This window comes from Desmodus rotundus, chromosome 9, assembly GCF_022682495.2.
Source record: "Desmodus rotundus isolate HL8 chromosome 9, HLdesRot8A.1, whole genome shotgun sequence".
Taxonomy (NCBI): Eukaryota; Metazoa; Chordata; class Mammalia; order Chiroptera; family Phyllostomidae; genus Desmodus; species Desmodus rotundus.
This window is the reverse complement of record NC_071395.1, coordinates 108470327-108493037: the sequence shown is the minus strand read 5'-3', so window position 1 is coordinate 108493037 and position 22711 is coordinate 108470327. Positions and strand designations below refer to the sequence as shown.

The window sequence follows — 22711 nt, the reverse complement described above, 5'->3', positions numbered from 1 at the left end:
AGATTAACCTTTTTTCTTTAGTTGTATCAGCCATTTGGACTTCTTTGTCTTCAAATGGCCTGCTCGCGTTGGTGCCTGTTTTCCCAGTGCTTTCTGACTGATCCATGAGAGCTCTTTGTAGATTAGTGATGTTAACTTTCGGGGAGTCCTGGGCTCTCCCTGACACGGTTCTGACTTAGCAGCGTAATGGTTGGCAGGCCACATGCCTTCTCTGCACTAGATCACAGGGGGTTCCAAACTGGCCTCATGTGTGTGGCTGGTGGTTAAGTGGAGATGCTGCCCGGGGCACCTTGATTTCCTCCTTGGGGCCTCTCTCGTGGGCTGCTGGGCTTTCTATGTAACACGCAGCTGGATTCTCAATGGACAGGCCCCAATGTGCAAGCGCCATTCAAGCCTCTGGGTGTGCTGTGGGGGGTCACAGACCGACCCAGGCCCAGGCGGCAGGGGACACACCTGGAGCATGAATTTTGTTGGGGCCCAGGACTGCCTTGCGAGGTAGTGAGCTATCACATATCTCTGCTCAGAGATTCTAAATGTTGATTTCCGATTGGGCTCCCTGTGGCATCCGCCCACCTCTGGTCCCAGTTCCGTCCCCTGCAGCCTCACAGAGTCACCTCACCCTCAGGACATCTTTACCTGGATGGAAACAAGCTGTCCTGCCCAGTTCTGTCTCCCCTTCTCTGCTGAGGCAGCCTCGGCCCTTCGCCATTGATTTCTGTGACGTGGTTGGAAAGCCTTCCTTTCTGTCTGCCTGCCTGTCTGCCTGGCCTGCCTTTGGGCTCCGACCTAGAAGGAGAACAAAGTCCCCAAGTCTCAGAGAGGTCAGACGGGGCAAAGCAGGAAAGAGCATTTGCCGTTTAAGATCCCCGGTGGTCAGGGAGGACCTGGCAGTCCCGGACGGAGGCTTGCATTCATCCCGTCTGAATCGGAGAGGAGTAAGATGTCTGTAAGCAGTGCAAATTTCCTATCTGGAAAAGATTTTATCAAACCAGTTTATGAAAAATGACACAAAGCATCCCTGGATCCCTGCCAATCATTGCCTGGAATGGAGAACCTTCTAGGACCCAGAGCTGTGCAAGGCTGGAATGGGCTGTGTGGAGGTCAGCGCTTGGAGCGGTGGGAGGACCCCTGCAAGCGTTGTCTACGGATTTCCCCTCTTTTAGGGGGCAGGATGGACAGTGCTATGCTCTCCTGGGAAACTCCAGCATCCTGGAAGTGGTGGATTTGATATTTCCAGGGTCCGAGAAGCCCCTTTTATTCCTGGTCTGAAACACCTGAGGCTGCCTAGTCCTCTCCACTCACTCCTGTCCTCTCCTTCCTCAGACACCAAGAAGGACCTGAAGCAGATCACCAATCACCTGCTTGACATGCTGGTCAGCAAGAAGGTGTCAGGCCAGGGCAGGGACCAGGCGCTGAACCTGCTCAATAAGAACGTCCCCAGGAAGGACCTGTCCGTTCACGACAACTCACGCACCATCTACGTGGTGGATAATGGTGAGGCGGTAGGTGGGCCTGGGGCTCGCTGCAGCCTTTCCAGTGGGCACCGGGGCACCTTGACCTGAGTAGAAAGTGGAAGGGGCATGGCTCTTGTCCTCTGCCCCAACTGAAAAGACAGGAAAAAACATTAGCATATTAGGACCCACCAGCACACTGGTGAAGGTGTAGGGTAAGTCTGAATTAAGGGCCTGACCATACCCAGAAGTGTTCAAACACCCCAAAAACATCTGGGTGGCATTTCCTAACAAATGGGGGTAAGTGTCAAAGAACAAACAAGACTCCACCCACCATAAGGTCACGTTCCTGAAGTCTTGTGGTTGGCAAAATACTTCCTAGGCCTTCTAGAAGGGAGCAATGGCATCAAGAGTACTTTATATAAAGCGCAGCGATGCCATTGCAATGAATTTGTTAGCGTCAGGATGTTAACCTCCGAAATCAACTTCTTTCCTTGGTTGGGAGTCTCACCTGTGGCTTTATAATCTGCTAGGATGAATTCTCTCCCAAGGTTAATGGCATTTAAACCACTGCTGTTCTAAAAGGTTCAAGTCGGCTTTACCAGCTTGAAATCCATTCTCTTTTGATACCGTACTTCCCTCATCTGGTTTTCACAGATCTCAGTAAGGTGCAGGTTAACAAATGAGTCTAGTGCTTATGACTCACCCCTGACACTTTTGCCCCAGCTCTGGTCTCTGCACGTTCTGCATAGGCTGAGCATCAACAGCAGATCTCTCTGCAGGAGGATCTAGGCCCAGCCACACGGTTTATGGTGGAGGGGGCTGCGGAGCCGTGTTTATTATTCTAGGCATCCAAATGAATAGCGCTCGGGTAAAAACAATATGGACTTAGAATCCTGTACTAATGAAAAGCTGCAGTTTTGCAAACTGGGCTAGGCGACTTGGGATTCCGGGAGGGGCAGAGGTGGACAAAGAGAAGGTGCAGAAAGTTCTAGCAGAACGTAAATGAGATACACGCTCCCGGTGAGGGCAGGGACAGAAGGGAACGGTGGGAGATGAGGCCGGGAAGGCAGTGGGAGGTAGAGCGGGTACATGAGATGGTCGTCTGGCAGAGCTGAGCTGGAGAGTTGGGGTTGGTTCATGAGGCCCCTCCCTCCCTGTGCCTCCCCAGCCCTGCCAGTGCTTTTGTACATGTAGTAACATACACAGGGCATAAAAGTCACTGTCGAGCACTGTTAACTCAGCCTTACCACTCAGTTGCATGCCTTCCAACATTTGAATGTTCCTCCTCCCACTTCTGTGAGCCACCTAAGCTCTGACCAACTCGGAGCCACCTCTAGACCTGGCTCTGGAGTCAAGCTGTCTGTCACCCCAGAGACAGCACAGTATCACAGCTACCGTTATGGGCTGTGAAACCAGACATTGCGGGGAAGTGTCCTCACTGTCACTTGCCAGCTGCGTGGCCTCGGACGACTTCCTTGACTTCTCCAAGTCTTGGTTGTCTGCTGTGAAAGAGGGAACAACAGTTCCAAACCAGCTGGACTATTATTGGGACTGATGGGGTCACGTGAATGCAGGTCTTGGAGTGAGTGCTCGAAATAACTCGCGCTGCTTACCTTGTCGGAGCGAATCACCCCATCCGTGGGTCACCACTGCGTGCTGGTCACGCCTTACTGCAATCTTTATACGCCCGTCTTCCCTGCGGCACTGCGAGCTTTTTGAGGCGAGGGTTGTTTCTTTTATTTCAGTGCCTAGAAGGAAATCATTTATTCCTTCACTCGTTCATTCATTTATCCAACAAATACGTGTCGGTTAAATTAGCCTGATGTGTAGTAGGAAGCCACCAAAGAGTCTTCACCAGAAGAGGAGGGAAGATAACAATCAATAGTAACTATAGTATTCGAAATAAATAATATATATTCATTGCGTGATTACAATGTGTCTGGATTGGCAGCAGGCAGTTTCCCTAGACTATCTCACTGAGCCCTCAAACTCCATGAGGGAGGTAGTATTGGTCCCATTTTCCAAATAAAGAAACTGAGGCCTGGAGAGGAGAGAACATAAAATAATCTTTGAAGAAGATTGCACGTCAGCCTATAGAATGTGAGCACCGACCGAGTCCTCCGAGATCAGTTCTTCTTGACGTTGTAAATGTGCACGTACAGGCCCGTGGTGGGGAGGCGAATTGCTCAGGGAGGAGCAGAGCCAGGTGCAGCGCCTGGGTCTGTGCCCCACTCCAGCGCCCTTCACCCCGGATCCGCCCCGTGCCTCCTAGAGGCAGGCTGGAGAGTAACTGGTGGTAGGCCGTGGCCGGGTGGGGAGGGGCCGTGTTTGTGAGGACAGAGCCCAGCAGGGGGGGTCTTACCCTTGCCGCTGCTACCATCTGTGCCATAGGCCTGCGGAAGATCCTGAAGGTGGCGGGGCAGGTCCCAGACCTGCCGTCCTGCCTGCCCCTGACGGACAACACCCGCATGCTGGCCTCCATCCTCATCAACAAGCTGTACGACGACCTGCGCTGCGACCCGGAACGCGATCACTTCCGCAAGATCTGCGAGGAGTACATCACGTGAGTTCCCCGGAGGCCTCGCGTCGGCCTCGGTATCGATGGGTTATCAGCGATGGGTGACAAGTTACCCCCAAGCTCGGCAGCTCAAGATAGCAGTGATCATTCATTATAGTATGACAGCCATTTGGGAGGGCTCGGCTGGTGGCTCTGGCTCTGGGGTTCCCTTGTAGTTATAGGTCCCTGTTGGCGCGGGCCGCAGCCCTCTGAAGGCGTGACCGAGGCAGGAAGACCTGGTTCCGTGATGGTGCGCTCACACGGCTGGCACATGGGTGCTGCTTGTAGGCAGGAGGCCTCCATTCTTCCCTGTGTGGACCCCTCCTCGTGGCGGCTGGCTTCCCCTAGAGTGGGTGCTCCGAGAGCGCAAGGTGGAAATGGCCGTGTCTTCTATAACCTAGCTTCAGAAGTCATACGTCCCTTCCACCACATTCTGTTCATTAGAAGGGAGTCATAAAGTCTGGTCTGTGTTTAAGAGGAGAGAATTAGGCTCTACCTTTCCCAGGGAGGACTGTCACAATATTTTTGGGCACACACGAGCCCTACCACAGTTTCCTGCAGTTGAAAGAAACAAACCTCGGCTTGTTGGGGGGCGGGGGGGAGTGGCTCTGTCGAGACCTTAAGAACTGTGACAGGCACCCGGGACCCTCAGCAGCTGGAGTTCCTGGGTCTTCTTACTGTCCCTCCATCGTCCTGGTGACTCAGATGCTCTCTCTGCGTCTCTGTTCCTCTTTATGTGTCTTCTCCCTTCCCCTCCGACTGCTACAGGGCCTTTAATCTTTTATTCCAATGATCCTTGAACCTGTACCTGATTCAGGTTTCTGGGGCCCACCCTTGACTTGGTAGTCTGGGGCGTGGCTCGGGAAGTTGCGTGTTTGAACGCACCGAGGTGCCCTGACTGGCGTGGCTCAGTGGGTTGGGCATCTTCCTGCAATCCCAAAGGTCGCCCATTCGATTTCCGGTCAGGGCACGTGCCTGGTTGTGGGTTCGGGCCCCAGTTGGGTGCGTGCAAGAGGCAACCAGTCGATATTTGTCTCGCACATTGAGGTTTCTTTCTCTCTCTTTCTTCCTCCCTTCCCTTTCTCTAAAAAAAATAAATAAATAAAATCTTAAAAAAAAAAAAAAAGGCACCCAGGTGAGTCTTGGGAAGGTGGAGACCGTGCCTTCACTCTGCTCTCCCTCTCTCCACTCCGGGTTTGCACTTTTCTGGCAAAGGGCCAGAGAACACATATTTTTGGTTTTGTGGGACATGTAGGTCTCTATTGCACATTAAAAAAACCCTAAAACCTTTAAAATGTGAAAACCCTCCTCAGCTCCCTAGATTGGGCCCAAAGTCCTCGGACCCCCGCATGGCCCACCACTGCTCCTGGCTCCTGGCTGTTTCACCCAGAGTGTCTCAGGGCTCTTCTGCTCTTTTCCTCCCTCAGCCTCGGGTTCTGTGGGCAACGTCTGGAGTCTCTCATGAGGTCCCAAACTGAGTTTGGGTAACTGCCACCAGCTAGTCCTCATTGGGACAGAGGGTTTGATCGAGGCCCCTCCCAGTCAGACGGTGGAATGCCGACTCTGCATAGGCCCCGCCCCTAGGTGTCACCTGAGGCTCAGTGGGTGGAGCCTCCAACAAATGGCACCTGAGGCTGCCCCCACCCTGCTTCCCCAGGGTCCAGGAGCTGGGGGCAGTCAGGCACCAGCTGGCTTGAGGAACCAGCTTAAAGGGCAGGTGCCCACTAGTTCTGAAGGTTTGAGGGTCCCTGGCACTGGGCAGGGAGAAGAAGGGCAGGACCTGAAATGTCAGAACTGGAGGGGTTCTCAGAGCTTCCAAAGCCGACCCCTTCCCCCAGAGGGACTGGCCCAGGTCGCCAATCCAGCCAGAGGCAGATGTGGGGCTGGAGCCCAGGTCTGCAGCCCTGGGTGTGGAGTTCTCCTGACTGGGCCACGATGCCTTCTTTCCTTTACACACATCTGCATTTCTTCAGTTCACAGCCGCCCGGGTTCCCCACTCTGAACCAGCCTGGGCAGCTCATGGTCATGGTCACGGGAGGCTCCGAAGGCGTGTCACCTCTGCCGGCCCCATGGGAAGACTGTCCCATAGAATAGATGATACTGTAGTAAGTTCTGGGAGCAAAGCAGAACCTTCTGGCTCATCCAGGCCACACCCCCACCTGATAGGAGAAGGGCCTGGGGCCAGAGGGTGAGCGACAGACTCAGGCTCCACGAAGTCCCTTTCGTGTTGCTGTGGCTGTTGTACCCGCCTGACATCTGAACTGCTGGGAAGCCTGTTGGCTGACGGTCCTCAGCCCTCACCTGTCCTCAGCATGTGTCTCAGCTGCTTCCCTCTTCCAGGGCAGCTAGCATCCAGTGACTTGTCCCTCACCCCAATGTGGAACGGCTTTGAGGGGGTCTCAGCTCCAGAGCTCTTCACAGGCCGGGGCTTGGTCAGGACTGCATGCAGCCCAGGGTCTCCCTCTGTCCGGTCCTGCCTGCTTCCTTTCCCCAAAAGGCATTGATCCCGAGAGCTTCCCCTAATAAACTCCCCGCATGTCAATCCCGGTCTCGGACTGTGCTTCCAGGGGAACACAACCCCTGGCACATCGGCTATATCACTTGACCTCATGGTAACTCTTCCAAGTAGCAGTTCTGTTCTTAGTTTCCAGATCAAGAAGCTGAGACTCAGAGAGGTTCAGTGAATCTTCCAAGGTCACACAGCACCTGGGTGGTGAACCCAGGATGCAAATCCAAATCTCACACTCTTTCCAACCCTCCCCCGACCCAGGGCCAGTTCTCGCAACCACCCCTGCCTTCTCCTTTAGGGGCAAGTTTGACCCCCAGGACATGGACAAGAATGTGATTGCCATCCAGACAGTGTCGGGGATCCTGCAGGGCCCCTTCGACCTGGGCAATCAGCTGCTGGGGCTGAAAGGGGTCATGGAGATGATGGTAGCGCTGTGTGGCTCTGACCGAGAGGCAGACCAGCTGGTGGCCGTGGAGGCCCTCATCCACGCCTCCACCAAGCTCAGCCGGGCCACATTCATCATCACCAACGGCGTGGCCCTGCTCAAGCAGATCTACAAGACCACCAAAAACGAGAAGATCAAGATCCGCACGCTGGTGGTGAGTGGGCTCGGGGCCAGACGCGTTATTATTATTTGTTTAATTCTTTCACCTCTTTCGCCCCCTCCACGCTCGGGGATGGCACTAGCCCTGAGGAGCTTGACCTGCACGTGTGTTCAGAGCAAGCTCCAAAGTCAGTTTGTTTCGTTAATCGGTTTCTATGTGGCGCAGTCCAACCTGCGTCATTTTTTCCCATCTTCATTTTACAGAAATTATTTTCATTCACCTTCTCCTTATAAACAATTCTAGTGAGGCTTTGAGTCATTGATTTTGTTTGTTTGTGTGTTTGTATCAATTTTTCACAAACGGATTTCAGCTTCTGCTGGTGTGAGTTTTCTCTGAGGGAAGGCATTTTTCCTAACAAGAGTCCAAAGCTCCTGGGTGAAGTTCTGTGCCTCTGAATCGGCCACCCACAGGACAGGATTCCCCTGCCGGTTTCTGCGCTCCGACAAGTTTCAGCATTGCCGTCTCAGACACGATTACTATGATCTTGTGCTGATGTTTCAAAGTGGCGACCTGACACATCTGTGGGGTCAGACGGTGGGCAGAGGGGTTAGGGTGAGCACCTCCAGCTTTCGGGGCATCTGCCTGCACCTGGAAGCCTCGGGGAAGGCATCTCGGAAGAGGTGGCACCTGCGCTGAGTTTTGTAGTACGCCTAGAGGTTCATCCAGGCAAAGAAAAAGGAGCAAAGTGTTCCAGCCCCAGGGACCAGTTTGAGCAAGGCACTGTCCCCAAGCCTGACGTCTCTGATCCTTCAAATGCCCACTGTATCCCCTCCTTCACAGGGACTCTGTAAGCTCGGCTCTGCGGGTGGCACAGACTATGGTCTCAGGCAGTTTGCTGAAGGGTCAACGGAAAAGCTGGCCAAACAGTGTCGCAAGTAAGGCGTGCCACCTCCTCTGCCAGACTGTGGAAGGCCCCACTGCCCAGTAATGGCCGTCCCCACCTGAGCCCGGAGTCCTCCCCCAGCGCCTCTCCCTCCCCAATTCCAGGTGGCTGTGCAATCCGTCCATAGACACCCGGACCCGGCGATGGGCAGTAGAGGGCATGGCCTACCTCACGCTGGATGCTGATGTGAAGGACGACTTTGTGCAGGACCTCCCCGCCCTGCAGGCCATGTTTGAGCTGGCCAAGGCAAGTGTGGCCCCGGCCCACGGCCTCGGGGAAGAGCTCCCGGGGCCAGGCTCCCAGGGCCTTGCGCGGAGCCTGGGAAATCGGACCCCGCTGTCCTCATCCTGGCTGTGCCCCCTGCCCCCTGTGGGAACCCGGGTCAGTCGTTCCCCTCCTTCTCGTCCTCATTTTACCTGAGTGCAAACTGGGCTCGCCACGCTTCGTGCGCTCCGGGCAGGGGGAGGATGAACAAGAGGACGGTAATCTTGCCCCGGGATCCTCGGGCAGTGAGACCTGAGGATCAGGAAGCAGCACCAGGCCTCTTGGGGATCCTCTCTCCTTCTGAGCACCTCTCAGGCTCCTTTCTTCCTCTTTTTCACCACTGAAGGGAAGGAGTATGGGAGATTTTCCCGAGGGCCAGACCAGAGGGTGTCCAGCACCCACCCTGTCCCCATCCTATCCCACCCCCACCCCAGGGGAGGCAGGCAGGTATGTGGAGGTATGTTAGCCGGGACTTTTCTTTCTCTCTTCTTTCCTTTCTTTTTTATTCATTGATTTTTTTTTTTAGAGAGAGAGAGAGAAAGAAATATCGATTTGTCGTTCCACTCATCCATGCGTTCATTGGCTAATTCTTGTCTGTGTCCTGACCGGGGATCAAACCCACAACCTTGGTGTATCGGGACCGACACTCTAAACAGCCGAGCTACCTGGCCGGGGCCATCCTGAACTTTTCAAAGAGGCACATAGCAGAGGGCATCCTCAGAGGACTCCCACCCATGCCCTCAGGGGTGCTGTTGAGGGCGCACCCTGTGGCAGCAGAGCTAGCTCCTCGCCCTCCGCCCTCCGCATGGCTTGTGCTTGACCTGAGCTGAGCTGCATCAGACACAAGCTCCGCCCAAACCAACTTGTGGGCCGAGTGAGGGAGCCGTCTTGGAAGCAAAAGTTTGTTCTCAAGTGTCATTTCTGCCTTTTCCCTGCTGTCCCCCTACCCTGTGCCCCCCAGACCTCTGACAAGACCATCCTGTACTCAGTGGCCACCACCCTGGTGAACTGCACCAACAGCTACGATGTCAAGGAGGTCATCCCCGAGCTCGTCCAGCTGGCCAAGTTCTCCAAGCAGCATGTGCCCGAGGAGCACCCCAAGGTGGGGACAGGGACAGCCTGGGTGGGGGGTCTGTGCCACCAGACCTCCAGAGAGGTGGAAAGGAAAGTGAGGTCAGGGTTCTCTGTGGGTGTGTCTGGGGGAATTTGGCACAAGGCGAACTAAAGATGATGGTGGTAGGTTTCCCACACCAGCTGGTGCTCAGGTTTTTCTTAGTTTTAATGTTCTACTGGCTAGGTGGGGTGGGGGTTGGGGGGAGGTGAGGAACCCAACAATTGGTAGTCAGAGAAAACAGGGCCATGGTGAACGCTTTGCAATTTATGTTGTTGATTTCATGGACATCAGACAGTTGCATTTTATGTTTCCAACACATAAGAATTTTATTTTCTGGGATGCCTGGATCTGGGGATATGCGTGCTAAGTAGGAAAATGAGAGGAGAAGGGACAGGGATCAGCAGTGGCCAAGATGTCACAAATCCCTTGGGGCCCTCTCCCAATGATGCCCTGCACACACAGGCATACTTTGTACGTGGTTTGCGTGCAAATGTATTATACATGCATCATATATCCAGCCAGTAAAACATGGAGGTTTTTAAAACGATCAAAGTCATGTAACCATGTTGCAACACAAACGGAAAGGTGGAGAGTAGAGAAAAGAAACGGACCGCTCACAATGACGTCCTCTCCCCCTGCCACACTTGGGTGTGTTACTACTGTACCTACCAGAGAGGTTTGTTTTCTTCTATGCACCTTTTTTTCTTTACATAGTTATAATCAGAACATACTTCCCACTTTGTGCCCAATTTGGGAAAATACTTCATGTGTTTTCTCATGCCTATGCCATTCTCCAAATTATTTTCCAAAGCTGCACAGTTTTTCATGCAGGCAAGAGCATATAGCATAGGCTGCTGTTGTCAATCAAGTTCAAGTGTGGCTTCTTGAGATGGCCCGTGACTGGCAGTCTGCGCCAGCTACTCTGAGGATGACCTGTAAAGACTTTTCAACCCTGGGTTAAAAGACTTTGGGTTTCCAGCAAAACCCAGTCCATTGTTGTGTGAGCTTTTTCGGCTCCCTCTCCCCTCTCACTTCACCTACGTCCCCCCCCCTCCACCTGCTACATACCCTAATGGAAAGTCAACCATTTGCAAAAAACAAACAAACAAAAAACCCTAAAAACTAACATACGGGCCATCTAGTGTCTGGAATTATCATTCTTTTATTCCACTCCTCTGTGAATGAAGAGTCTCTGGGATGGATTTCCTGGCCATACCAGCTACTCAGGCTGTGTGCTGGGGGCGGGGCCAGAAGTGGAGGAGTTGCTCCGAAGTTCACACCCTCAGAACATGCTGTAACCCCCTTGGCTGTCGTTTGGCCAAAGGGAATCTAGAGGAGTGTATCCGTTTCCTACTACTGTTACAAAAAATTGCCACAAACATAATTGCCCCAAATATCACAAACTTATTATGTTCCAGTTCTGGAGGTCAGAAATCTGAAGTAGCCTCACTGGGTCAAAGTCAAGGAATCAGAAGGGTGGGTTCCCTCTGGAGGCTCTGAGGGCGAAATCTTTTCTTGTCTCTGAACTTCTGAAAGCCACCTGCCTTGGCCCGTGACCTTGAATCCCTCCAACCTTTGTTCCTGCTGTCACCTGTCTTACTACCACCTCTGACCTCCTGCCTCCCTCTGATAAAGCCCCTGGTGATTATTCTGGGCCTGCCCAGATAACTCAGGGTCATCTCCCCAGCTCAAGGCCCTTAACTTAATCATGTCTTTGAAGTCCCTGGTGCCAGGTAAGGTAACAAATCAACAGGTTCTGGGGATTAGCCTGTGGACACCTATGGGGACCATTCTTCCGGGTACCACAAGATGTCAGAAATGCACCATCTTCGTTCCAGTACAGACTGGCCTGGTGCCCAGGGCCCTTCTCCACCGCTGCCCTTTTGTCTCCCCAGGACAAGAAAGACTTCATAGACATGCGGGTGCAGCGGCTCCTGAAGGCGGGTGTCATCTCTGCGCTGGCCTGCATGGTGAAAGCGGACAGCGCCATCCTCACCGACCAGACCAAAGAGCTGCTGGCCAGGTGCGGCCGCAGTGGGCCGGGCTGGGGTCAGAGGGGAGGGAGGCGGGAGGCTGGGCAGCGAGATAGAAGGGGCAGGGAGTAAATAAGGAAATGAGCCACTGAGGGGCCTGGGAGGAGCCTAAAGGGGACCAACACGGAAAAGTGACACGTTTGGGCGGGGCGGTGATCACAAGTGGAAGTTTGCACCAGGAGGAAAGAGGTCACTCTCTGGCTGGTTACCTGGTGTCCAGGCTTTGTGTGGGACTTCCTGCTATTTCAGAGATGAAGGGCACCCTGTGAGTGCAACCGGGGGGGGGGGGAAGGTGGACAGGCTCACGGTTACAATGAAATGGAATGAGGGTGGGTGACCAGGAAGGCCTGCTGGCAGGTGTGACAGCTCTGGGGAGCCCTGAAGGAACAGAAGGAGCCACTCAGCTGCAGGGGACGGAAGGCTTACAGGTGGAGGGAACAGCGCATGCAAAGACACCAAGGATGGGGGGAGAATGAGTGAATTTAGGGTTCGCCTGCAGTATGCATGGAGTGTGTGGGAGGTAGCAGCACTAGGAAAGACTGGAGAGGGAGACTGGGCCAGGTCACAGAGGTCCTGGGGTGCCTCAATGTTGACGTGCTTCTCATGGTTGGTGGGCAACAAGGAGCCATTCGTTGTCTCCCTAAATAAGGATGAGGTGGCTCTTTGCAGCCTCGCCTGGCTCACTTCCCCCCCCCCCCCCAACATTCTTGGTAGTATCTTCCCACGATGCACAGTGGTAGCACCTTCCCAGGCTTCCCTGGCTCTGACTGGCTGGTGGCTGGTGCCTGGGAGGGCTGTGCGGGTGCATGACATGCCCCGTGTCCTTCCTTCCTCTACAGGGTATTCCTGGCGCTGTGTGACAACCCAAAGGACCGAGGCACCATTGTGGCTCAAGGTGGTGGCAAGGTAAGCGGGTGAGACGAGGTTCTTGCCATCCTAGAAGAAGCCGTGCCGGGGAGGAGCACACTGTGTGTGTGTGTTGTGCACACACACACACAGGCACACAAGCACGCACACCATTGGCCTGGCCCAAGAATAATGTACCCTCTGCCCTCACCCGGCCCCCTGGAATATGGTCCATTCAGGTAACTGCTGTCTGTGCGCACAGCCCCAATCCAATTTCTGTCTGATTCTATGACGTGTCATGGGGCCTACTGTGGAGGCCCACCTGTCCCCCTGGCCACTGGAAGGAAGCACAGCACAGATACAAGACTGTGGACTTGGCTGCGGAAGGCTGGTCATTGAGTCTTTGCTCGTCCCCTAATGTTAGTTGCCCAGTCTTGGGCGAATTACTTAATCTCCCCGATCCACAGTTTCCTCATCTGCAAAATGCAGCAGGTGAGGGGCGGGAATCACACACTCACTTTGCAGAATGTCATGAAGATTAGAGGAAATACACTGAAAGTATTGAAAGTAGGTGCTCGATACATGGCTGCTGCTGTGAGTAGGTTTGACTTAGGCAGAAAGTGACAATCTGTGTGCAGATCTATTTACTTTTCCCAGAGCCGAATGAGTGTATGGATGGTGGGGAGAGTGGGGACACGTACTCGATGTGCACTGGGACCAGGGGAAGTGAACCTGTGGTTAAGTAGTTCCCTGTTCCCTGTGATGCCCAGGAGTCGATTATATTGTTCTGATGGAACGGACAGACAGGCAGCAGCTGGAGGATGGGGAGAGGGGTCTCTGGGTGTCTGTGACCCAGGAGTGACTGTGCCCTTTCTTGCAGGCCCTAATCCCCCTGGCTCTGGAGGGCACCGACGTGGGCAAGGTGAAGGCAGCCCATGCCCTTGCAAAGATTGCTGCTGTCTCCAACCCAGACATCGCCTTCCCCGGGGAGCGGGTGAGTGGGATGGGGCAATGGGCGGAGCCTCCTCTGCTCCAAAGGGCCTTTCTTCTTGTTCCCCTGCTCCTAGCCTGGGAGGGGCATGGTGCTTGGCACAGAGCAGGGCAGTGAATTGGAGGATCCCAGATTCCAGAATTAGCTCTGCCTGTGACTAACAGGGCTGCCCTCTCAGAACTCATCTCATCTGAAAAGTAAAGGAAATGACCCTGCCTTTCAGGGTCATTGTCAAGGTCGAATCAGACAATGGGTGGATGAGTGCTCTGGACATTATAAAGCTGGACACCTGTAAACGTCAGAAATGGGGATCGTGGTCTCCACCTGACCCACTCCTCAACCCCGCCCCCCTCCCCAGGTGTATGAGGTGGTGCGGCCCCTCGTGAGCCTCCTGGACACACAGAGGGACGGGCTGCAGAACTACGAGGCCCTCCTAGGCCTCACCAACCTGTCTGGGCGGAGTGAGAAACTGCGGTGAGTGGGGCATGGAGGGGGCAGGGGTGAAGACAGGTGTCCCATGGAGTGTTCGGTTGAATTTCACACCTACCCTGTGGGAAAGCCACTCTGCTGCAAGACCAAGGTCAAAGGCAGTGGGAAGAACCCAGTGGGAGGGACTTGAGTGAGCACTTGGAAACACCATGTGGTGAATGTACAGCCACAGGAGACTGAAATTACTTCCCTCTGAAGTTGTAAAAAGATACCCAGGGCAATGGGTGGGGAGAAAGTGTTCCTTTTCAGGAGCAGGGGTGGTGGAGTGTGTTGGGTTGAGATTCTTTTGGTGCCAAGTGTCAGAGCACTCAACTCCGACCAGTTAAAGCATAAAGGGAATTTAGTGGCTCATGGAAATAAGGAGTCTGGGGTGCGCCAGACTCAGGAGCAGCTTGATGCAGTGGTTACGGAGTCAACCTGGGGCCTGGCTCTCTGTTCTCAGGGTGGGGGTGGGGTTCCCCCCGCCTCAGAGTCACGAAGCTTCATCTGCACACCCAGCAGGAAGTGGCTTCCTCTTCTCCTTGGCTTCACATCCAGCAGGAAAGGGAGAGGAAGAGAATTTTTCTTCCCCAGCAATAATAGAAGAAAATCTCCAGCTGGGTGACATTGTCATCCTGGAACCCGTCACTGGGGCCAGGATGCTGTGCCATGTCATTTAGTTCGTGCCCACTGGTGCCCCTCCTGGAGCTGGGGGCAGGATCAAGGCCACAGAAGCCAGGCCGGCCGGGGACGCGGGAGGGACACCACTAGGGTGGGGAAAGGGCGCCTGGGTGTCCCCCAAACCCCAACGGTTCACGACAGAGAACTCAGTCTCTTCCTGCACCCCGCCCGCCCTAGGCAGAAGATCTTTAAGGAGAGGGCCCTGCCAGACATCGAGAACTACATGTTCGAGAATCACGACCAGCTGCGGCAGGCGGCCACCGAGTGTGTGTGCAACATGGTGCTGAACAAGGAGGTGGGGCCGGCTATTGCCACGTTGTTAAGGTGGCATTTCTGCCAGAGAACCAGGAGCCTCTGAATCTTTCCTGGATAACAGTCCCCTCCCCATAGGGGCCCTGAGGGGAATACAGGTGCAAAGGAGGCAAAAGAAAACAGACAAAGTAGGATTACCCCTAGCTGGGGCTTTGACCCCAAAGCTTGCACTGGATGAGGTAGAAGTGACCATTTACCTGAGTTATTTAGGTCTAAATAATCTCATAGCAAAGTGGGATATGAGACCAGGGCCTCTTAGAGGTCAAGGGAGGCTCGGCCAGTTGCATTTACTGAAGCTCCATATATATAATAAATCCCATATATTATTCCATGTTATATATATTCTACATATGGAAGAAATGCAAAAGCAGTTATAATTTTAGTATGTGTGCTGCCGAAGCGAGCACAATGTTAGAATGTTTTCAATGTTAACATGAATGAACTATCGCTGTTGCCATAGAAACTGCATTGCACTGTAACTGTGCTCTTCACAGAATAATCGCAGGGCTTGTAACAATACAATGAATTCGGAAATGTCGGTGGCCTCAGGGTCCAGCGATGGGACCAACTGTAACCATGCGTGAATGCACGTCCTCTCCTTCCCCTCCTGCTAGAGGATTCCGCTCTGCCTGTGGGTAGAGCCTCTTCAGGGGTAACAGCAGGGTGTCCCTCAGAGGCTCCTTCCTCCTGGCCGTGGGGGCCAGGCCAAGGGGCCTAGCGTGAGACACACCCTGTCCTCTTCACCTTAAGTCCTGGATCTGCTCATTGCTGTAGAAGGAAAACTCGACCCGTGAAAGCCTGTGACAGTCAAACGGTATAAATCCACCAGGGCCCACCAGGGAGCTGCCCGAGGCTGGGCTGGGGGCCTGGCGGCCATGCGGGAGGAGACTGCAGGGGAGGGGGCACACTGGGAAGGGGCAGCAGCCTCCCCAGCGGGAGCACCAGCTGCTGCAACAACCAAAACCTGAATACACCCCGGGCTGACAGGAGGGTTCCTTTCTCACACGTCGTTTCCCACTCACGTTGGGACCAGCGGCTCACTTCCCAGCAGTGACTCACGGGTCCAGGCTTCTCTGACCGCCGAGAACTGTCTCCCTCTGCCTCTTTGGGAGTGGCCTCTATTCAGACGGTGGACGGGGAGAGGGACCCTGAGGGGGGGGCACCTGCAGTGCTCACCCTGGTGGCCTGGGAGTGATGCTCTCGCATCCCATTGCTGAGACCGGTCAAGACACATGTAGGCGAGAGGAGGGGGGACACTCCTCTGGGGCAGTTGCTCCCCCTTCACAGCTGTGCCCCAAGAGGAGTGACCGCCCTGACCTCCCCTGCCTCACTCTCACTTCTGGGGGCCCTGATCCAGCTCCAGGGAGATCCAGAGGGAGGGTCATAACCTGGGCAGCTGTGATCTTTGACTCCTTTTGGAACTCAACGTCTAGGAAACCTGACCCTACAAGATGCCCTTAAACTTGACCAATCACATATTACTGTAGAACAAAGGGATGGAGGGGTCAGCAGGCTCTGTCAGGGCCCTGGGCCCCAGGGGACTCCTCTCCAGCTTTTGGATCCTTGGAAATCCTCGTGTCTTTAATACCAGATAAACTACCCACCATCCCCTGCTCTTGCCGTGCCGCTGTGCCTTTAGGGGCTGCAAAGTCGTTTGAGGGCAGACCCTGAAGGCCCAGCTGCTGTGGGAGAAATGCTCCAGGCTTCCACGAAGGGAAGGGAGACACGGCGTTTCAGGCCACATCTACCCTTGAAGAGTCGGTGTCTGCCTCTTTCCGGGGTGGCTGGCTGAATGTGAACAGAGATGATGGCTCACACTATCTGGGGAAATCCCTTGTTTTCTCTAACCTTTTAGTTGGACCATATTGTAGCCCCTTCATGCAGCCAATCAGGGAAGACTTCCTGGGGGAGGCGGTGTGGGTGAGTTTTTCTAAGGAAAGCTCGGAGAGATCCTGGGTCAGAAAACGTGGCTTCATGTATGTCTTTCCCGCCCCAGCTTGGCAGGTGAAGGCATTTTTCTCTGAGCCACATGCCTCCCTCCCACAGGTGCAGGAGAGGTTCCTGGCCGATGGGAACGACCGGCTGAAGCTGCTGGTGCTGCTCTGCGGGGAGGATGATGAAAAGGTGCAGAAGGCAGCTGCGGGGGCCCTGGCCATGCTGACAGCAGCCCATCAGAGACTGTGCCTGAAGATGACCCAAGTGGTGAGAGAGGGTGCTGGGGGTGCAGGGGGGGCTCTAGGGAATCTCTGCACACCCTGACCACATGCTCTGTATGGTCCTTCCCCGGGGGGGGGGTCGGGAACCACTCCCAGCCCCCCTGTTCCTACCACCTACGGAGAGGAGAGTCTACACCCTGTGGCCCCTTGTATTCATTATTTGAACTTTCTGGGTTTTCCAGTTCAAATCTCTTCCACTGTGGTTTCACCCATTGCCTTTGGTGGTGCTTATGGCTCATTGTTTAAGAGTAATAACAGTAGCAGCCACAGCACTCAGCGCTGCAGTGGGGCCTCGAGCTCCCCAGGAGAAGCCTGGGCGTGGTTGGGATTCCAGGGGGAGCTCTCTGAAGTGGACACAGTGTCCAGCTCCTTTGGTGGCGCTGTGGCCATGGCAGCAGGGTGTAATGAAAGGGATGTTTACAGTCACCAACATGGGGTTGCAAAACGAAACTTTGTTTCTCCAAACTGAACTGAATTCACCACCGTCATCTCTACGGATGGAGAAAAATGTAAACACCTCAATCCGAATGTACTCCAGTCAGGTCTGCTTTAAAGGCAGGCTCTTTCGGATACTCAGTTTGATGTAGGGGTGTGTGTGTGTGTGTGTGGTGGGGGATGTTCTCTGAGGTCCACAGTGCTGATGCTGTCCTGGCCCCAGGGGAGGGATGTCCCTGCCAGACCTGGCTCATCCTGCTTGGTCCTTGGGCTTCAGCACTCTCCCTGAGGCAAGCATCTCAACACTGCAGTGTGCGAGAGTCACGGGGGGGAGGGTAGGGGGGGGAAGCTGCTTAAAATACTTTTCCCACATATTCTGATTCAGCATGGGGTGGGGGGTGCTGACTCTGCTACCCCAGCAGCCTCTGCTTCAACCTCTGGTCTCACCCTCCTAACAGCAGTCCCCCACAGGGCACTCTGTGACCCTTCCAGTTCCTGGGCTCCAGGTGGCGCTGTAGGTGTTTATGAAGTTGCTCCATCCTCCCCAACACCCCGTGTGGCGGGCGTGATTATGATCTTATTTTGCCAGTGAGGAAACCGAGTGCAGAAAAGTAGGCCAAGGTCACACAGCTAGTTAGTGGGAAAGGGACTGTAACCCTTTAGGATTGCCCCCCACCCCGCCACCCCCCTGGCCACTTCTTCCTCCTTCCCGGGGGGCTCAGGAATGTGGGCTGCATTCCCGTCCCCACAAGGGCATCCTGTGGATGCTGCGAAGCCGGCCAGTCACATCTTTCGTTCAACCCTGGGGCCCTGTTAGGTGCTGGACACACCTGCTGGCATACGCCCGGGAAGCCAGGCAACTGCCTTGTCTGCTGGGACCCTGTCCCAACAGGGCCACCCCCCTTCCTGTATCCTCCAGTGACTGATCCCGGGAGCGATGGACACCGGGCTCACTATCGGTTACCCATCAGCATTAAATCTCTCCCGCACCTCCCCACAGTTGGCTGAACCGTCATTTCCTTTCTTCGTGGTAGGAGACTCAGTGTAGAGTTCATGTAATCCCCCCAGAAGCTCAGAAGCCAATAATTCGCCTTTTCTTCTCCTCTCTCTTCTCCCCATCCGAGAGCAGTGCGTGGAGAAGGCTCTCCCCGCGTACTAACAAAGGGTGAGGGTAGCAGGTACCAGGAGCAAAGAGGAACTCTTTGGATTAGTGCCTACCGTCATCATCCCTGCCCACCGCTTGCACTCGCTGGCCTCGCCCTGTGCTTCAGCTCCCATGCTAAGCCTTTCCGTGCATCATTTTACTAAATCTCCACAATGTTAAGACGTAGGCTCAGCAGGTGATAGACGAGGCTCCTGAGGCTTGCAGAGGTTCAAAAACAGCTGAAGTCATACAACTGGTAAGTGGCTGAGCTGGGACCTGAACACTGGTCTCTGACTCCAAGACTCATGCTGATCATTACTTCACTCTGCTGCTCATGTGTGTCTGTTGAAGGATTAACAGTCAAGCCTCCTGGTTCTATTCTCAGCTCCATCTCTGTCTCCTGGGGTGGTCAGAGTGGGCCTGTCTTCCCCATGCACAATGGTTGGGCTGCTTCACACCTGGGAATGGAGGAGAGAAAGGAAGGGGGGTGGAGGAGAGAATACGCTCCAACCCCGGTGTTGGTCCCAGTTGAAATCAGGGCTAGTGGGGTGCATACCCAGAGCTCGCGTCTCCAGGGGCGCCTGGGTTAGCAGAAACAGGCATTGACCACGTGCCCAGGGTTAGAATTCTCCTCTCTGAACCACCTCATTCTCCAGCCTCATTCTGTCTAGGCGTGCAGTGAGCCTGTCCCTTTGCTTCTTAAGATGCTTAAAAAAAAAACAAAAATGGGTGGACAGATGTTTTTTTCCACTATTTCCAGATGTGTGACCATAGATAGCAGAGTTACTTCCCCTCCCTGGAGCTCAGTCCCTCCACCTGTACAATGAAGGATGAGATTCTTCCAAGTTCCCTCTAGTTCTCCAATTCCTGCCCTGGCTCTGGTAGGATGGGCATCCATCCTCCCTTAGCCCCAGGGGGCTCACGTAGGCATATGCCGAGTCTTGTACACACACACACAACCAGGTGCGTGCTGGCCCCTTCAGAGCCCAGGATCTGGGCCTAGTGGATGCCTTCTATTTATCTTATCCAAAATCTCCTCTCTCTGTCCACCCACTGATTCCTCCAACCCTTCCTTAACCACCTCTCCCACTCCAGACAACTCAGTGGTTGGAGATCCTACAGAGGCTCTGCCTGCACGACCAGCTGTGCATCCAACACCGGGGCCTGGTCATTGCCTACAACCTGCTGGCGGCCAATGCGGAGCTGGCCAAGAAGCTAGTGGAGAGTGAGCTGCTGGAGATCCTGACTGTGGTGGGCAAACAGGAACCAGACGAGAAGAAGGCGGCGGTGATTCAGACAGCCCGGGAATGCCTCATCAAGTGCATGGACTACGGCTTCATCAAACCGGCGTCTTAGACAGGAGCCCACGGGCCTGCTGGGGCTGGCCCGGTGCTGGGCAGAGTCCTGAGCTGGGAACTCCTGGAGTGTCAGCTCATCTGGGGATCACGGCAGTGATGACGGAGTCTCCACTAAACAAATGAAAAACAAAAAACTTGGTTTTCCTTGAGTTGTGAATCTGCCTCTTTGCCCCAAGTTTGTTTCATTGGCTCTCTTGCTCCCTGTCTCCCCATACCTGTCATGTTCTAGAAATTCCTAGAATAACTTTTATCTATAATTTGGAAGACAGGTTGGATAATTCTGTAGCCATTCCCAAGGCCAGGCTAAAGGGCTGAAGGTCTTTATATTTGGGAAAATGAATTGGGTGGTAAGGCAGGAGCTCACAGGTATGTGAATATGAAGGCCAGTGCCGTTGTGTCTGGATGTTGGTCTGTGTGGGTTTGCACGCTCTCGCTCCCATGCTGTTTGGATAAGCCTGCCTAGAACTGCATGCTGCAGCTCAGTGCCCTGTCCCAGCCCCGCACCACCTCCTGTCCCTCAGCTGGGATGGAACTACAGCTCCTCCTGTTCAACAGTGTGGCGTGATTTTTGCAACTTGCTTGGGAAAATCGTCCAAGCAAGATGGGCATGCTGAACATAAATACAATCAACTCCGAGTACTTTAATAAGACACATTTCACCGGTTCCTATAGCTTGTCTATCCAGGGCAAGTTCGGGTGCTGTTAGATCAGGGTTCGAATGTTGTCACCAGCATTGTTTTCTGTGTGGACGTCTTTCTCTCTCTCTCATCCCGCCCCCCCCCCCCCCGCCCATATCTTGACTTCGATTTCCTCTGGGTCAACCTTACTTTCTGGCAGGCTCTCTCCGCGTGGCAGGAAAGGAGCTCCAGGCTTACACAGTTACTACACAGTTCATGGTACGGACGAGAAGAGAGAAAACCGTTCTCAACCCAGCACAGTTCCCGGTGATGACTGTGATGTGCTGACAATGACTAGCTGTCTGACAATACTTTTAAAAATTAGAGAGTCATCCCCTACCACCCCAGCCCCCAGCGATGACCACAGGTGGTCTCTTGAACACGTTCCTCCACTTTGATTTTCTGGTAACTGGCCAGCACCCTGGTCTGCCCGGGCCTCCCCGGCTCTGTAGCGCCCCCTGGTGGGAGTGACCGGTCCTTTCTGGGCAGGAATTTGAATGCCCTCGGGCAGCAGGGTGGACTCACCACGGAGACCTGTGGTCTTACCGTGACCTCTTCCAGCCTTTTCCCCACTGGCCCCACTGGTCCGGTGGGGCCTGATCCCTCGAGACCCAGTCTTGAGAAGTGACCTAGACCCGTGAGCTCCCCCTGTCCAGATTGCCGCGGCCCGCTCCCCACCTGTCTCAGGCTCCCTAGGTGGCCTGTCTACTGAGAACTCCAGCTCTTGGGGAGACGGTGGGAGCCAGTTTGCTGGGAGGGCTCTAGCGGTCCTCCCGGCTGTGGGCGCGGGAGCTGGAGGTGATGAGATGGGGAAAGGCTATTCACCAGATTGTTCGGAGCGCCAGGAAGGCAGACGGAAGGCGTCCCACTAGAGAAGCAGTTGTAGTCAGCCATGGACTGAACGCCCCAGGGCTCCCTAAACACTACTTAACGCCCCTGGGGGTGCGGGCTGGGGTCGGTCGCCGTGCCGCTGGCTCCTCGCCCCTTTCGCCCCTCGGGGCTGCCTTGGGTTCCTGACTCGCCACCGCCCAGCAGCCGCGCGCGCCAAGAGCACGGTCAGGGGCGGACTGACCCGCGCGGACCCCGGCGCGGAGTCCGATCCTTCTATAGCGCCCAGAACACGCTTGGTGATAACAGCAGGGCAAACAAACTGAAAACTGTGGCCTTGGACAGGACCTGGGTGACAGCAGGTGAATCGAACGGACGTTTTCCTTTTTCTTTCACCAAAACGCCCTCGTCTGATCCTGTCTGGGCTCTACAAGGGGGGCGCTCCCGGCGGCGCCCTTTGCAGCAGGCATCAGCTTTCACAAACCAAAGCGCTCTCGAAAGAAAGGAAGCAGAGCCCATGTTGTCCACTTCTGGGGGGGGGGGGCGAAAGTGGAGGTCTAACCCTCTGCTCCCCCCTCCTCACTCCCGAGGGAGAGCTGGGGCGGCTGGTCCCGCAATTCCAGCCTCCAGCCAGGGGCTGGAGGCGACGGGGCGAGAGACGCGTGGACACGCGTGCGGGAGCCTGGGGGGTCCGGCCAGCGCTAGGGCGCGGGGGTTTGCACCAGGAAATCCCTTCCCGGGTGGGGGCGAGGACTCTCAGAAAGAAAACTAGTCAGAAAACAGAAACAACAAAGAAGGCAACGCCCAAACCACACCAACCAGGGGAGGCCAGGGCTATCGCTGTTCTTTTAAGTACTTGAGATGCGAGCTTTCTTTCTATAGGTTCCTTCCGGTACTTAACACTTCCTTCAGAAATTAATCTCAAACTTTGATCTTATAAAAGCTGGCCATTGGCCTCACAGACTGTTCCTGCTCCGGCCAGCCCACCAGAATTGGCGCGCCCGAGCCTTGCGGAAACGGAGCTACCACGCGGGCAACCAGAGTCAAGGAAATAAAGAACAAACTGACAGTGACCAGAGGGGAGGGGGGATGGGGATAAAGAGGGAAAGAAGGGGAAGGAACCTGTGTATAAAGGAACATTCCCAAGGACCAGGACAACGGGGGGGGGGGGGCGGTGAGGATTGAATGTGGGAGGGAGGATGGGCGGAGCAGGCGAGAGCGATGGCGGGAAAATGGAAACGACTGTAATTGGACAACAGTGAAAAAAAAATTGTAAAAGCACAACAAATTGCGAAACGAAAAACAAAGAAATAAGCCGCTCTTGCCCTGACTGTAA

At 54.6% G+C, this 22711-nt stretch overlaps 1 protein-coding gene across 1 annotated transcript in view; it reads left to right on the top strand.

Moving 5' to 3' along the window:
• UNC45B (unc-45 myosin chaperone B) overlaps nucleotides 1-20007 on the top strand; it is a 29225-nt gene extending 9218 nt beyond the window's left edge. Inside the window, exons 8-20 of the mRNA XM_045190046.3 lie at nucleotides 1324-1494; nucleotides 3846-4017; nucleotides 6819-7119; nucleotides 7906-8000; nucleotides 8113-8254; nucleotides 9234-9374; nucleotides 11282-11409; nucleotides 12259-12325; nucleotides 13146-13259; nucleotides 13615-13730; nucleotides 14583-14700; nucleotides 16764-16919; nucleotides 19608-20007. Of these exons, the coding sequence (XP_045045981.2) occupies nucleotides 1324-1494; nucleotides 3846-4017; nucleotides 6819-7119; nucleotides 7906-8000; nucleotides 8113-8254; nucleotides 9234-9374; nucleotides 11282-11409; nucleotides 12259-12325; nucleotides 13146-13259; nucleotides 13615-13730; nucleotides 14583-14700; nucleotides 16764-16919; nucleotides 19608-19868 (1982 nt within the window). The 3' untranslated portion in view covers nucleotides 19869-20007. The remainder of the gene's footprint in view (nucleotides 1-1323; nucleotides 1495-3845; nucleotides 4018-6818; nucleotides 7120-7905; nucleotides 8001-8112; nucleotides 8255-9233; nucleotides 9375-11281; nucleotides 11410-12258; nucleotides 12326-13145; nucleotides 13260-13614; nucleotides 13731-14582; nucleotides 14701-16763; nucleotides 16920-19607) is intronic.
• The last annotated feature ends 2704 nt before the right edge of the window (nucleotides 20008-22711 follow it).